This window comes from Anomaloglossus baeobatrachus, chromosome 11 (assembly GCF_048569485.1).
Source record: "Anomaloglossus baeobatrachus isolate aAnoBae1 chromosome 11, aAnoBae1.hap1, whole genome shotgun sequence".
NCBI classification, from domain to species: Eukaryota; Metazoa; Chordata; class Amphibia; order Anura; family Aromobatidae; genus Anomaloglossus; species Anomaloglossus baeobatrachus.
In genome coordinates, this window is record NC_134363.1 from 153,162,579 (window position 1) to 153,178,553 (window position 15,975).

A 15,975-nucleotide genomic window follows, 5' to 3' on the forward strand; every position below is an offset into this window, starting at 1 on the left:
ATAAACTGATTGAGGAATAAAGATTTTTCGTACTTACTATAAAATCTGATTTTTGCCATGTATCATAAAATCTTCTTTCTCGTAGCCTCCACTGGGGAATATAGCACCCTCCCTTTTTTTTGGATGGGGGGGGTCTTGAAGTTTCTGCTCTTACTGCTTTTGCACTAACTAAATAACTGGGTACTGGCTTCCTCAATGTAACCTGGTGGTGAGGAGTACATTTATTTTTCTAAGATGTGTTCCAATGAAGACTACCAGAAAGAGCTTATGATGTGAACATCTCATTTAAAGAGGTATCGTGGGTCTAAAGTGTTATTATCAATTTTTACTTATTCCCTGGGTAACAACTAATAGAAAGTTGAGGTCCATTGATCACAATTAAGGATATCCTGACTCCCTTGATTTTAGACTGAGGCTGAACCACTCCACTCACTGTCCATAAAAGTGCTGAAGAAAGCCGACTGAATACAGCATACCTATTATCTCCGGCAAGCCCATACTTATTGAATGGAGCAGTTGGGTGTATGGTTGACCAAAGCTCCAATTTCACAGGGAATTCGGAACACTCCCCAATCTAACAATTCAGGTCCCAGATGTCAGATCTGTTATCATCTATCAGGTAAATAAGTTAAAAAAGAGAATTTTGTTTACTTACCGTAAATTCTTTTTCTTATAGTTCCGTATTGGGAGACCCAGACATTGGGTGTATAGCTTCTGCCTCTGGAGGCCACACAAAGTACAACACTTAAAAGTGTAGCTCCTCCCCCTGAGCTTATACACCCGCTGGTGAGCAGACCCAGCCAGTTTAGTGCAAAAGCTGAAGGAGAATAGCCACCCACAAGTAGAACAGAGCAAGAGCCGGAACAACCGGAAACTCTGTCTACGACAACAGCCGGTGATAACACGCGGAACAAGAAAAGTGCCAACAGGCAACAGGGAGGGTGCTGGGTCTCCCATTACGGAACTACAAGAAAAAGAATTTACGGTAAGTAAACAAAATTCTCTTTTTCTTTATCGTTCCTATGGGAGACCTAGACCATGGGACGTTCCAAAGCAGTCCCTGGGTGGGAAATAAACCGAACAAAGTAAGAAGTAGGCAATACCTAACTTCACAAATGGGCGACAGCCGCCTGAAGGATGTGTCTGCCCAAGCTCGCATCTGCCGAAGCATGAGCATGCACTTGGTAGTGCTTCGAAAAGGTATGCAGGCTAGTCCAAGTGGCAGCCTGACAGACTTGTTGAGCCGTAGCCTGGTGCCTGAAAGCCCAAGAGGCACCAACAGCTCTGGTCGAATGTGCCTTGATCCCCGGCGGGGGAGGTGTTACAGGTCGTGGCTCTCTTATTGCAAGGAATGAGGTGGTCCCCCATTCCTTGTCTGCCACGAGCCCTCCTGCTCAGCAACACCAAAGGTCTGGGAGACTGCAGGAGTTGTCTTCTCAGAGACACAGCAGAAGGGTGACACCTAGTGGTTCTCCCCTTGCAAGGAAGGGAGTGGTCTCCCATCCCCTGCCTGCCACAAGCTCTCCTGTTCAGCATCATGGAGGCTCTGGGAGGTTGCGCAGTGTGCAAAGAATAGATGCTCAGGGAAGCAGCAAGACTTCCCATGTCTCTGCACATTGTGAAACCGGGGATCCTGCCTTTATGACCCAGAGGCAGGAAGATGAGCATGTGCTCCACGTGACGTCTTCTGATTCGCTCACTGATATCACACGGCCCGATGACGAGGCTGGTGATGTGCTGAATCCTGACTGGCTGGGCCAGGACGTCACGAATCCTGATTGGGTCACGCCCGTCTCGCGCCCGCCCTTGGGTGGAGCTACACCTCCTTAAAAGCTCCCCCTGCCATCATGGCGGCGCGCGACCGTCCTTCTATGTTTGGATGTCTGGCAGCGTGCTGCCACGCCACTGCTCAGGCATTATTGTCTTTTGTGGGCTTTGCCCTTGCTGCTCAGGCAGCACCTGGTTTGCAGGCCGTGTTCCTGCCTTGCTGCTCTGGCAGTATCTCCTTTAACAGGCCGTGTTCCTGTCCCAGGTGAGCTCCTCGAGTCTCCACCGGACTCACCTGGTTATTGAAAGCACACGTGCGTGGGCACCTCTGTGCTACCCTCGTGCCATATCCTGTGACTCCCGCTGGCACACGTGCGTAGGCACCTCTGTGCGTCCCCGTGCAACAGGTACACCGATCGAGAAGCCCCGAGCCATACAACCCTCACGGGTTAGGGCGGACCGGTGTACATAGATCGTCTGTGACATTCCAGACGATCACTAGTAGCAACCCGCTCACTCTTTCCTGACCATAGCAGCGGTCCCTTACACCGCACAGTGGACCTTGACCGGCGGAAGCTGTCTATTTCCCATCTTGGCACGCTTCCCCGGGTCCCCCTCGTAACAGGGAGGCACCTGAGAACTCTGGTAAGCGTCCAAAATGGTCGATCTGATCCAACGGGCTAAGGTCGGCTTAGAAGCAGAGAGACCCTTGCGCCGACCTGTGGTTAGCACAAAAAGAGAGGTGCACCGCCTAATAGAAGCGGTGCGAGACACATAGATCCGGAGCGCCCGCACCAGATCCAGAGTATGCAGCGCTTTTTCAAAGCGATGAACAGGAGCCGGACAAAAGGAAGGTAGGGTAATGTCCTGGTTAAGGTGGAAAGGGTAGACCACCTTAGGAAGAAAGTCCGGAGTCGGACGGAGAACCACCTTGTCTTGATGAAAAACTAAAAAAGGTGACTCCGAAGAGAGCGCGGCCAAATCAGAGACTCTCCTGAGGGACATTATGGCCACCAGAAAAAACACTTTCTGAGAAAGACGATGCAAAGAGACCTTCCTAAGAGGCTCAAAGGGGGGTTTCTGCAAAACCGTGAGAACCAAATTAAGGTCCCAGGGATCCAAGGGCCGCCGGTAAGGCGGAATGATGTGAGATGCGCCTTGCATGAAGGTGCGGACCTGAGCCAGCCGAGCGAGACGCCGCTGGAACAGTACTGACAGAGCTGAGACTTGTCCCTTGAGAGAGTTGAGGGACAATCCTAGCTGCAGACCGGACTGTAGAAAGGACAGAAGGGTCGGCAAGGAGAATGGCCAAGGAGGATGGTCAGTAGAGCGACACCATGACATGAAAAATTTCCAAGTCCTGTGATAGATCTTAGCGGAGGAAGACTTACGGGCCCGAGTCATAGTGGAGATGACTTCAGGAGGAATACCAAAAGCCGTCAAGATCCAGGACTCAAGAGCCACGCCGTCAATTTGAGAGCCGCAGAATTCAGGCGGAAAAACGGACCTTGTGAGAGTAGGTCTGGACGGTCCGGGAGATGCCACGGCATCTCTACGGACAGATGGAGCAGGTCTGGATACCAAGCTCGCCTGGGCCAGTCCGGTGCAATGAGGATGACTCGACGGCCCTCCAGTCTGATCTTGCGCAGAACTCTGGGCAAGAGAGCTAGAGGGGGAAACACGTAGGACAGACGAAACTGGGACCAGTCTTGAACCAGTGCGTCCGCGGCGAATGCCTGAGGGTCGTGGGAGCGAGCCACGTAAACGGGAACCTTGTTGTTGTGACGGGATGCCATTAGGTCCACGACCGGGGTGCCCCATTTGCGGCAGATTGACTGAAACACTGCCGGGTGCAGAGACCACTCGCCACCGTCCACGGTTTGACGGCTGAGATAATCTGCCTCCCAGTTTTCCACGCCTGGGATGTGGACTGCGGATATGGTGGACTTTGAGTCCTCCGCCCATTGAAGGATGCGTTGTACCTCCAACATTACCAGGCGGCTGCGTGTCCCGCCTTGGTGATTGATGTAGGCAACCGCTGTCGCGTTGTCTGACTGGACTCGAATGTGCCTGCCCGCCAACAGGTGGTGAAAAGCTAGGAGAGCTAGAAGCACGGCTCTGGTTTCCAGCACATTGATTGGAAGGGCTGAATTGGACGGAGTCCAAGTGCCCTGCGCTCTGTGGTGGGGAGATATACCGCTCCCCAGCCGGATAGACTGGCATCCGTGGTGAGAATCACCCAGGACGGGGTCAGGAAGGAGCGTCCCTGGGACAGGGAGAGAGGCCGAAGCCACCACTGAAGAGAGCTCCTGGTTTGTGACGACAGAGCCACTAACCTGTGTAAGGAGGAAGGCTGCTTGTCCCAACAGCGGAGAATATCCAGCTGCAGGGGGCGCAGATGGAACTGGGCAAAGGGAACAGCCTCCATGGACGCCACCATTTGACCCAGCACCTGCATCAACCGCCTGAGGGTATACCGGCGGGGCCTCAGCAGAGAGCGCACCGCTAGCTGAAGGGACTGCTGTTTGACTAAGGGCAACTTCACAAGTGCCGTCAAGGTCTCGAACTGCATCCCTAGGTACGTGAGACTCTGGGTCGGAGTCAGAGTGGATTTGGGCAGATTGACCAGCCATCCGAATTGAGATAGAGTGGAGAGAGTGAGCGAGACACTCCGCTGACAATCTGCGCTGGATGAAGCCTTGACTAGAAGATCGTCCAGGTAAGGAATCACTGCCAACCCTTGGAGGTGCAGAACTGCAATCACTGCAGCCATGACCTTGGTGAATACCCGAGGGGCGGTGGCCAACCTGAAGGGAAGAGCCACGAATTGGAAATGATCTTCTCCTACTGCAAAACGTAGCCAACGCTGGTGTGACACTGCAATTGGCACATGCAGATAGGCATCTCTGATGTCGATGGATGCCAGGAAATCCCCTTGGGACATAGAGGCAATGACTGATCGCAGAGACTCCATGCGAAAGGGCCGCACTTGAACATGCTTGTTGAGAAGCTTCAGATCCAGGATGGGCCGGAAGGTACCGTCCTTTTTGGGAACTAGGAAGAGATTTGAGTAGAAACCTCTGAACCGTTCCCGAGCGGGAACCGGTACAATTACTCCATTGGCCTGCAAGGCTGCCACGGCCTGTGAGAAGGCGGCGGCCTTGGAGCAGGGAGGAGTTGAGAGAAAAAATCTGTTTGGCGGACTGGAAGAGAATTCTATCCTGTAGCCGTGGGAGATGATATTTCTCACCCACTGATCGGAGATGTGTTGAAACCAAGCGTTGCCAAAGTGGGAGAGCCTGCCACCGACTAAGGACGTTGCTGGAGAGGGCAGATAGTCACGAGGAGGCTGCCTTAGTGGCAGCAGCTCCTGCGGTCTTCTGTGGACGCGCTTTTGGGCGCCAGTTGGATTTCTGGTCCTTGGCTGAGTTAGCGGACGAGGCCGAGGGCTTAGAGGACGACCAGTTGGAGGAACGAAAGGAGCGAAACCTCGACTGATTCCTACCCTGGGCAGGTTTCCTGGCTTTGGTTTGTGGCATGGAAGTACTCTTCCCGCCAGTTGCTTCCTTAATAATTTCATCCAGCTGTTCTCCGAACAGCCGGGACCCAGCAAAAGGGAGCCCAGCAAGGTACTTCTTTGAAGAAGCATCTGCCTTCCACCCTCGAAGCCACAAGATTCTGCGGATAGCGAGGGAATTAGCCGAAGCCACCGCAGTGCGGTGAGAAGCCTCCAGCATGGCAGACATGGCATAGGATGAAAAGGCCGAAGCTTGGGAAGTTAAGGCATCCATTTCGGGCATAGATTCCCTGGTGAGGGAATGCATCTCCTCTAGAGAAGCAGAGATGGCTTTGAGAGAACACACTGCTGCAAAAGTCGGAGAAAACGCGGCCCCCGCCGCTTTATACACTGATTTGGCCAGAAGGTCAATCTGGCGGTCAGTGGAATCCTTAAGGGAAGTGCCATCAGCCACCGACACAACGGTCCGGGCTGCGAGCCTAGACACCGGAGGGTCTACCTTTGGGGAGTGAGCCCACTCCTTGACCACCTCAGGTGGAAAGGGAAAACGGTCATCAGAACCACGCTTTGGGAAGCGTTTGTCAGGGCACGCCCTGGGTTTGGTCACAGCGGCCTGAAAACTGGAGTGGTTAAAGAACACACTCTTTGCTCTCTTAGGCAAGGTAAACTGGTGCTTTTCTGCCAGAGAGGGTTGCTCCTCTGATACTGGCGGATTGAGATCCAGTACAGAATTAATAGAAGCAATCAGTCACTAAGAGCTGAGTCACTTTCGGACAGATCAATGGGGTACATGGAGTTAGCCTCCGAGCCCCCTGTAAAGGCATCATCCTCATCCTGCGAGTCAGCTCTGGAATCAGAGCCACGGGAGGAGGAGGGAGAGGGAACCCTGCGTCTCTTCTCAGGAGGACGGGGTCTGGGCCCTGATGATGAATCCTCTGTGAGCTCCGGTCCTGAGAGACCCCTAGCAGCCGAGGCACCCTGTGAAGGGGGCTGATGCATATTCATCAGAGTCCTGGACAGAAGTCCCATGGACTCAGCAAGGGACTGGGAGATAGACCTAGAAAAGGATTCTACCCAAGCCGGGGGTTCAGCCACAGGAGCAGGGGCAGCCTGAGAGACCACTGGGGGTGAGACTCAAGGCTGTGGCACCGCCAAGTTAGAGCAGGCATCACAATGTGGATAGGTGCTCGGTTCAGGCAGCAGGAGCTTACATGCAGCGCATACAGCATAAAGCTTTGGGGCCTTGCTCCTCATGTGAGACATGCTGCTGGAGTGGGGGCTCTGCCAGAGAATGACCCCCAGAGAGTATATACAGAGGTCCACAACCGGAGACCGGTTGTGGCTTACCAGACCGCTGGAGCGGTGTTGTGTGCCCTCCAGATCCCGAAGCCCAGACCCCCAAGCACAGCACCTCAGCAGGGATGCTGCAGACCAGCGCTGCAATGAGAGAGAACGCTGAAAAAATGGCCGCCGGAGCGAAGAGAGGGGGCGGGACTTGCTTGAGGAGCGGGATCTGGAGGGCCATAGAGACCTACAGGGGAGGGGACACACACTGCAGTGGGGAGTGTCCCTCCCCCTGTACACAACGGGCCGCCGGGAGGAGCCGAGCCTGTCCCTCTGCATGAGTGACATGCGAGGGCAGTGAAACAGAAACTAGGCCTCCGGCGAAGCCGGGGCCTAAATTTGAGCGGCGCAGCCGACGCGCAGGCACCATCGGCGCGGTTCTCAGGCGACAGCTAGAGAACCCACCGGAAATGTCAGTAAACACAATAAGCACACTCTCCCCCAACAATAAAGTACAGGGACCCCGAAATATAAACGTCTCAGGTACTTAGCTTCTGAGACGCAGGGCCAAGTCCCTGGGGATGAGTGCTCCGTCCAGCAGGGTCCTGAAGGGCTGCGGATGGAGACCAGTCTCCTGCCAAGCATGGACACCGTGCTGGCTCCCACTTCAAGCCAGAGCCCAGGAGGGATGGTGAAGGAGCACGGCATGTAAGGCTCCAGCCTAGGAATCAACCTTACAACACTGCCGACACAGTGGTGTGAGAAGGGACCCGTACTTCTTCATCTCGTTCCAAAAGGAAAAAAATCATATGAGAATGCATGTGTGGATGTATGCCTCCTGAACACAAAGCGATAAACTGGCTGGGTCTGCTCACCAGGCGGTGTATAAGCTCAGGGGGAGGAGCTACACTTGTGTGTCCTCCAGAGGTAGAAGCTAAACACCCATGGTCTGGGTCTCCCATAGGAACGATAAAGAAATTGGTGATAACAGTAATAGCCTTTTAACAAATTAAATAACTTATATAAAAATTTTAAGCAAAAAGTTTATTTATTTTTTATATAATAAGGTTTCATTGTGTTTTTGTACTGTTTTTTTTCTATTGACATACTGTCCGATCCTCCCTTCTTCTGAGCGCTAGAATCCGAAGGATTGTCAGCACGCCCTCTCAAAAGAAGATGTGAAGGGATTAAAGGGAACCTGTCACCCAATTTATGGACTATAGGCTCCGGTCACCCCCAGTGGGCTCTTATATACAGCATTCTAGAATACTGTATATAAGAGCCCAGGCCTCTGTGTATAACATAAAAAACACTTTTATAATACTCACCTAGGGGGCGGTCTGGTCCGATGGATGTCGCTGCTCTCCGGTCCGGCGCTTCCTCTCTGCTTCAATCGCCGTCCTCCTTTTATCCCGCCCAGTATGGATGACGCGTAGTACTACTTCCACATCAGCCGGCATTGCAATCCTGCGCAGGCACACTTTCATCTGCCCTACTGAGGACTACAATACGTATATTTGTCCTGAGCAGAGCAATTCACAGGTCGCCTGTGCTAGATCGCAATGCCGGCCGGTGTAGAAGATGTAGATGGCATCATCCATACTGGGTGGCATAGAAGGAGGATGGAGATCGCAGCAGAGACGAGGCGCCGGAGAGCAGCGACAACCATCGGACCAGAGAGCAGCGACACCCATCGGACCGGAGAGCATCGACACCCATCGGACCGGAGAGGGAGAGCAGCAACACCCATCGGACCGGAGAGCAGCGACACCCATCGGACCGGAGAACAACGACACTCATCGGACCGGAGAGCAGCGACACCCATCGGACCGGAGAACAGCGACACCCATCGGACCGGAGAACAACGACACTCATCGGACCGGAGAGCAGCAACACCCATCGGACCGGAGAGCAGCGACACCCATCAGACCGGAGAACAACGACACTCATCGGACCGGAGAGCAGCGACACCCATCGGACCGGAGAACAGCGACACCCATCGGACTGGACCGCCCGCTACGTAAGTATAATAAAGTGTTTATGTTATAAACAGTGACCTGGGGTCTTATATACAGCATATTAGAATGCTGTATATAAGAGCTCACTGGTGGTGGCTGCAGCTTATAGGCCCCAAATCAGGTGACAGGTTCTTTTTAATGACAATCTGTCTTAATCCAGAGCTAGGACAAGGGGTGGCTTGGAAGAAAAGTCCCAGAAAGAACCATTAGCAAGATGGCGGTTTAGAATCATGTAATAGAGGATAATTACAAATTTGCTTGGCTTCAGCTGTTAGAACAGATGGGGGCAGGTTATAAAGTAGTAGACAACCCCTTTAATTAATTAAGCAACTGATCCTGACAAAATCGACAGCTATGATTCACAAAAAAACACCTAAGAAGCATTAGAGATGTTGTACACAGCAAGTTACATATTATGGGGGAAAACTGCAATTGTCAGAATGAGTGAAAATAGCAAAAAATAATCATATTAATATCCATCCATGTCAGACTGGAAAGCTTACACTGCCTGATACAGCTCTCTTACCTCACCGAGCCGGATATCAGCCCCATCCTCCAAAGAATCCTCCCGCAAATCCTCATCCACCGCAGGAGATTCTGCAATAACACCTAGTACATCCAATGCATACAACAAAAGAAGGTTAGATGTAGTGGTCCTGTAATTAATATGTGCAGTTTTCATATACCGTATATCCATATTTCTGATTTATGGGCAGACTGACAATAACTCGCTAAAATAAAACAAAAAAATAGATATAATGGACGCACAGGCGACATGTCAGCAAATACTGACGGGCAGCTACACAGTTAATGGAAAAATTCCAGCATCCAGATCCAGTAAATATTTGTTAAAAATTCTTTCCTTTATTCCAAAATTAGTTAAAAACAATACAATCCTTCATCATGATGGAGAGCGCATCACATAAGCGTGTTACTTTGGACGCGTTTCGGACAAAAAACTGTCCTTATTCTGAGACAATCTGGTTGTCTCAGATTAAGGACAGTTTTTTGTCCGAAACGCGTTCAATGTAACGCGCTTATGTGATGCGCTCTCCATCATGATGAAGGATTGTATTGTTTTTAACTAATTTTGGAATAAAGGAAAGAATTTTTTAAAAAAATATTTACTGGATCTGGATGCTGGAATTTTTCCATTAACTACGTTCTACTGCAGAGGGATCCTGCTATTTCTATCTGTGCACCGATCTGGCATTCTGTGGTCTCTACTGTGGGTAAGCTGGCTTTTTTCTGTTTTAATTGACAGGCTGCTACAGTATATGGATCACTTTCTATAGTTGCCAACAGTTTGTGTTTAATGTGGTAAGCACTGTATATATGAGGAGTTCCCTAATAAGCCCTGTTCATTTGGGATTTCTCTAAATTTCACTGTACAGTATACAGCAGGTAAAATAAGTATTAAACACGTCAACAATTTTCTAAGTAAATATATTCCTAAAGGGGAATTGCTCACCAGATGTCGGTAACAACACATCCCATCTACGCAGGCAAAGAGATCACAAATTTAGTGAGGTTTACGACACAAGGAAAAATAATGGAACACATGAAGAAAGAGAGGTGCAAAAACCCATGGAAAGTCATGACAGGAGCTGAAATCTACCAGTAATTACAAAGCAATCCTGCCACTTATAAAAAATAATATCAGCTGGCTCAACTGATGGTCTGTAAAAAGGTGTCTCATTACCAAGGAGCCACACAAGAAACATCTCACGATGGGTAAAACCAGTGAGCTGTCTGAACACCTTTGCAACCTTACTGCTGCGAAACATACTGATGGCATTTGGTTACAGAAGGATTTGTAAACTATTAAAGGCTTCAGTGAGCACTGCTGGGATCATAATCTGGAAGTGGAAAGAACATTATTTCATCGTAAACAGGCCACGAACAGGTGCCCCATGCAAGATTTCAGACAGAGGAGTTAAAAGAATCATCAAAAGAGTTTTCCAAGGGCCAAAGACCATAAAGACATTGAATTATTATTATTATTATTATTATTATTATTATTTATTTATTTATAGAGCACCATTGATTCCATGGTGCTGTACATGAGAAGGGGATTACATACAGAATACATATACAAGTTACAACAGACAGACTAGTACAGAGGGAAGAGGGCCCTGCCCTTGCGGGCTTACATTCTAAAGGGTTTTGGGGAGGAGACAGTAGGTGGGGTGTAGGTAGGCCGGCAGCTCCGCACGGTGGTGGGGCGGCAGCTAAATCAGCAGATACAATTGTTTCAAAGAAAACAATAAGTAATGCACTCACCTTCCATGGCCTGTATGCACGCTCACCATACAAGACTCCATTACTGAACAAAGAAGGGAATTTTGTTTACTTACCGTAAATTCCTTTTCTTCTAGCTCCAATTGGGAGACCCAGACAATTGGGTGTATAGCTATTGCCTCTGGAGGCCACACAAAGTATTACACTTAAAAGTGTAAGGCCCCTCCCCTTCTGGCTATACACCCCCAGTGGGATCACTGGCTCACCAGTTTTAGTGCCAAAGCAAGAAGGAGGAAAGCCAATAACTGGTTTAAAGACCAATTCAATCCGAGGAAACATCGGAGAACTGAACCATACCACATGAACAACATGTGTACCCGAAAAAACAGAAAAACCCCGAGAAAACAGGGCGGGTGCTGGGTCTCCCAATTGGAGCTAGAAGAAAAGGAATTTACGGTAAGTAAACAAAATTCCCTTCTTCTTTGTCGCTCCATTGGGAGACCCAGACAATTGGGATGTCCAAAAGCAATCCCTGGGTGGGTAAAAGAATACCTCATGATAGGGCCGTCAAACGGCCCTCTCCTACAGGTGGCCAACCGCCGCCTGAATGACTTATCTACCTAGGCTGGCGTCTGCCGAAGCGTAGGTATGCATCTGATAATGCTTGGTAAAAGTAAGTAGACTCGACCAGGTGGGTGCCTGACACACCTGCTGAGCCGTAGCCTGGTGCCGTAATGCCCAGGATGCACCCACGGCTCTGGTAGAATGGGCCTTCGGCCTTGAGAGAACCAGAAGCCCAGTAGAACTGTAGGTTTCAAGAATTGGTTCCTCGAGCCCCCGAGCAAGGGTGGATCTGGAAGCTTGCGACTGTTTACGCCGACCAGCGACAAGGACAAAGAGTGCATCCGGGTGGCGCAGGAGCGCCATGCGGGAAGTAGAACCTGAGTGCTCTCACCAGAACCAACAGATGCAAATCTTTCTGAAATTGATGGACTGGACGAGGACACAAAGAAGGTGAGGTGATATCCTGATTGATATGAAAATGGGATACCACCTTAGGGAGAAATTCCGGAACCGGACGCAGAACTACCCTGTCCTGGTGAAGGACCAGGAAGGGAGTTTGTATGAGAGCGTTGCTAGCTCGGAAACTCTCCTAAGAGACGAGACCGTTACTAGAAGGCCACTTCCCGTGAAAAACGGGAAGGGAGACATCCTTCAAAGGCTCGAAAGGCGGCATCTGGAGAGCAATTAGAACCTTGTTCAGATCTCAGGGCTCTAACGGCCGCTTGTACGGAGTGCTGAGAAGACAAACTCCCCGTAGGAACGTGCGTACCTGAGGAAGTCGTCGTTTCTGAAAAAATACAGATAGCGCTGAGACTTGTCCCTAAAGGGAACTGAGCGACAACCCATTTTCCTACCTATAATTGCAGGAAGGAAGGAAACATAGACGATGCAACCGGCCAGGGAGAAACACCCTGCGCCGAGCACCGAGATAAGAACATCTTCCACGTCCTGTGGTCAATCTTGGCGGACGTTGGTATGCTAGCCTGTCTCATGGTGGCAACCACGTCCTGAGGTAATCCTGACGACACTAGGTTCCAGGACTCAATGCCACACCATCCGGTTGAGGGCCGTAGAATCCAAATGGAAGAATGGCCCTTGAGACAGCCAGTCTGATTGGTCTGGTAGTGCCCCCGGTTAGCCTACCGTGAGGCACCACAGAACCGAGTACCACAACATCCTCGGCCAATTTGTAGCGACGAGGATGGCGCGGCCGCAGTCGGTCTTGATCTAGCGCAGTACTCTGGGCAACAATGCCAGAGGTGGCACCTAAGGTAGCTGGAACTGCGACCAATGCTGAACTAAGGCGTTTGCCGCCAGAGCTCGATGATTGTGAAACCGTGCCATGAAGCTGGCACATTGTTGTTGTGCCGTGACGCCATTAGATCGACGTCCGGCCTCTGTCAGCGGCGCCAGATCTCCTGAAACCCGTCCGGGTGAGGAGACCATACTCTTTCGGCCACACCTCAGCGACTTAGGAAGTCAGCTTCCTAGTTTCCACACTTGGGATGTGAATTGTGGATATGGTGGATGCCGTGTCTTCCACCCACATCAGAACCTGCCGGACTTCCTGGAAGGCTTGCCGGTTGCGCGTTCTTCCTTGGTGGTTGATGTATGCCACCGCTGTGGAGCTGTCCGACTGAAGTCGGATATGCTTGCTTTCCAGCCGCTGTTGGAAGGATTGTAGGGCAAGATACACTGCTCTGTGTTCAAGAACATTGATCTGAAGAGTGGACTCTTGCTGAGTCCACGTACCCTGAGCGCTGTAGTGGAGAAAAACTGCTCCCCACCCTGATAGACTCGCGTCTGTCGTAACTATCGCCCAGGACGGGGATAGGAAGGACCTTCTTTTTGACCAAGAGGTGAGAAGAAGCCACCACCGTAGAGATTCCTTGGCCGCCTGAGAAGAACGACGACTCTGTTGAGGGACGTCGACTCCTCGTCCCATTGGCGGAGAATGTCCCATTGTAGTGGACGCAGTAAAACTGCGCGAAAGGAACTGCCTCCATTGCTACCATCTTACGTAGGAAGTGCATGAGGCGTGTCAATGTGTGCGACTGGTTCTTAAAGAAGAGCTTGCAGCCCGTAGTGAATGCTGTTTGTCTAGCGGCAGCTTCACTATCGCTGAGAGAGTAAGAAACTCTATGCCTAGATATGTTATCGATAGGGTCGGGGTCGGATCTGACTTTAAAAAGTTGATGATCCACCCAAAACTCTAGAGAGTCTCCAGCGCAACGTTCGGGCAGTGTTGGCATGTTTCCTAAGAGAGTGCCTTGACAAGTAGATCGTCTAAATACGGGACCACAGAGTGACCCTGAGAGTGCAGGACTGTGACTACTGCTGCCCTGACCTTGGCGAAGACCAGTTGGACTGTCGCTAGCCGGAAGGTAGAGCTACGAACAGAGGGTGTTCGTCTCCTATAACAAAGCGTAGAAACACTAGTGCTCTGGATCAATCGGCACGTGTGGATAAGCATCCTTGATGCCTAATGATGCTAGGAAATATCCTTGGGACCTTGAGGCGATGACATGGCGGAGGGATTCCATCCGGAACCGCCTGGTGTCCACGAGCTTGCTGAGCATTTTTAGATCCAGAACGGGACGGAACGGCCCGTTGTTATAGGTACCGCAAAGAATTTGGGGTAAAAACCGTGACCTTGTTCCTGAAGAGGAACGGGGGTCATCACTCTTTCTGCCTATAGAGTGCACCCTGTTTGCAGAAGAGCAGCGGCCCGGCCGGGAGGTGGAGAAATTCTGAAGAATCGAGTTGGAGGACGAGAAGTGAGCTCTATCCTGTACCCGTGAGACAGAATGTCTCACACTCAATGGTCATTGACCTATGGCAGCTAAATATCGCCAAGGCGGGAGAGCCTGCTACCGACCGAGGCCGCAAGTCATGAGGAAGCCGCCTTGGAAGCGGGTTTTCCGACTGTCGCTTTTTTGGGCGAGACTGAGCCCGCTAAGAATCTTAGCTCCTCTGATCCTTTTGAGTCCACCTTGGACGAGGAAAAATGGGACCTGCCCGAGCCTCGAAAAGGCCGAAAACCCCGACTGCCTCTTGCTCTGTTGGGGTTTGTTGTGTCCGGGCTGAGGAAAGGATGAATCCTTACCCCTGGACTGTTTGATGGTTACATCCAACGCTCACCAAACAGTCGGTCAGCAGAAAAAGGCAACTGGTTAGGCAACCTTTTTTGGAAGCAGAATCTGCCTTCCATTCACTTAACGAGCAGACCAGGCTCTGCTTAAAAACACGGAGTAGCGGAGGCTACCGCCGCACGGTTCGCAGAGTCCAGGACAACCTGAATCGCGTAAGAAACAAATGCAGACATTTGAGAGGTTAAGGATGCCACCTGCGGCACAGATGTACGTGTAACCGTGTCAATCTGTGTAAGACAAGCTGAAATAGCTTGGAGTGCCCCAAGGGAGAGAATGCCGGAGCCAACGGTGCGCCGACAGCCTCATAGATGGCTTTCGACCAGAGATCCATCTGTCTGTCAGTGGCATCTTTGAGTTTGCAGTTCCATCTCCCACTGCAACTATGGATCTAGCTACAAGCCTGGAGATTGGAGGATGCCGCTCGGGACATTGGGTCCAGTCCTTGACCAAGTCAGGGGACAGGGATAGCGTGTATCCTAAGCCGTTTGGAGAAGCGCATATCTGGATAAGCGTGGTGTTCCTGGACTGCCTCTCTGAAGGCAGAGTGGTCCAGAAAAATACGTGAAGCTGACTCCTCCACTGGAGGAGTTGTGAGAAATAACCCACATTCTATAGATGGACGCTATAAGATTATTTACTATGGCGTCACAATCAGGTGTATCCAGATTGAGAGCGGTCTCAGGATCAGAATCCTGAGCCGCTACTTCCGCCTCATTACACAGCGAGTCCTTCTGTTAGGACCCTGATGAAACCGAGGCCGCTCATAGCGAGCCCACTTAGGCTGTCTGGGACTGACGTCCGTGCAGAGCCGTGACTCTGGGATGCGTGTGACATTCCCGGAGCTGTTAGTTATTCACACTGAGGGGGGCCATGGATCAATGATTCAACAGTGCCCATATTGTGAGAGACATGTCCGGACTGCTAGGCTTCTAGTATCATAGCCATAGTCTCAGAAAAACTGTCAGTAAATACTGCAGACACCGTCCTCATCCCCTGGCCATTAGTGCATACAATGGGAGTCTATGTACCTGCCGGCCGTATAGCCGTACATGCTGTACCAGCTGTATAGAAAAACATGTGGTTCTGCACCTTTGTTTTACACAGAGAATATGCTGATAACTCCTCCGCATAATCCAGGAGGGTATATACAACGTGCGACCAAACAGTGCAATGTATATAGTACAAGCATATCTATAAGTGCACTTCTGCACTAGTGGGGTTAGCACCACAGGTGCTGCTTAACGCCTGTTACAGCGATTGTGTGACTATCAGAATGCCAGGGTCTTCCACACTTGTCTCTGTATCGTACAGAAACTGACACTAATGGCTGCCGGTGTCCTTGTAGAGAAGGAAGCCGTGGGCGTGCCTGAGAAAGTGCGGGAATCCGGATTCACAGTGCACACAGTGAGAGGGGTGGGGTATGCAAAACATA

General features: G+C 50.9%; 1 protein-coding gene across 2 annotated transcripts in view; it reads right to left on the reverse strand.

Moving 5' to 3' along the window:
* CFAP74 (cilia and flagella associated protein 74) overlaps positions 1–15,975 on the reverse strand; it is a 365,782-nt gene that overhangs the window by 182,581 nt on the left and 167,226 nt on the right. For both annotated transcript variants that reach the window (XM_075327962.1, XM_075327961.1), the window contains exon 19: positions 9,113–9,195. In XM_075327962.1, the coding sequence (XP_075184077.1) occupies positions 9,113–9,195 (83 nt within the window). The remainder of the gene's footprint in view (positions 1–9,112; positions 9,196–15,975) is intronic.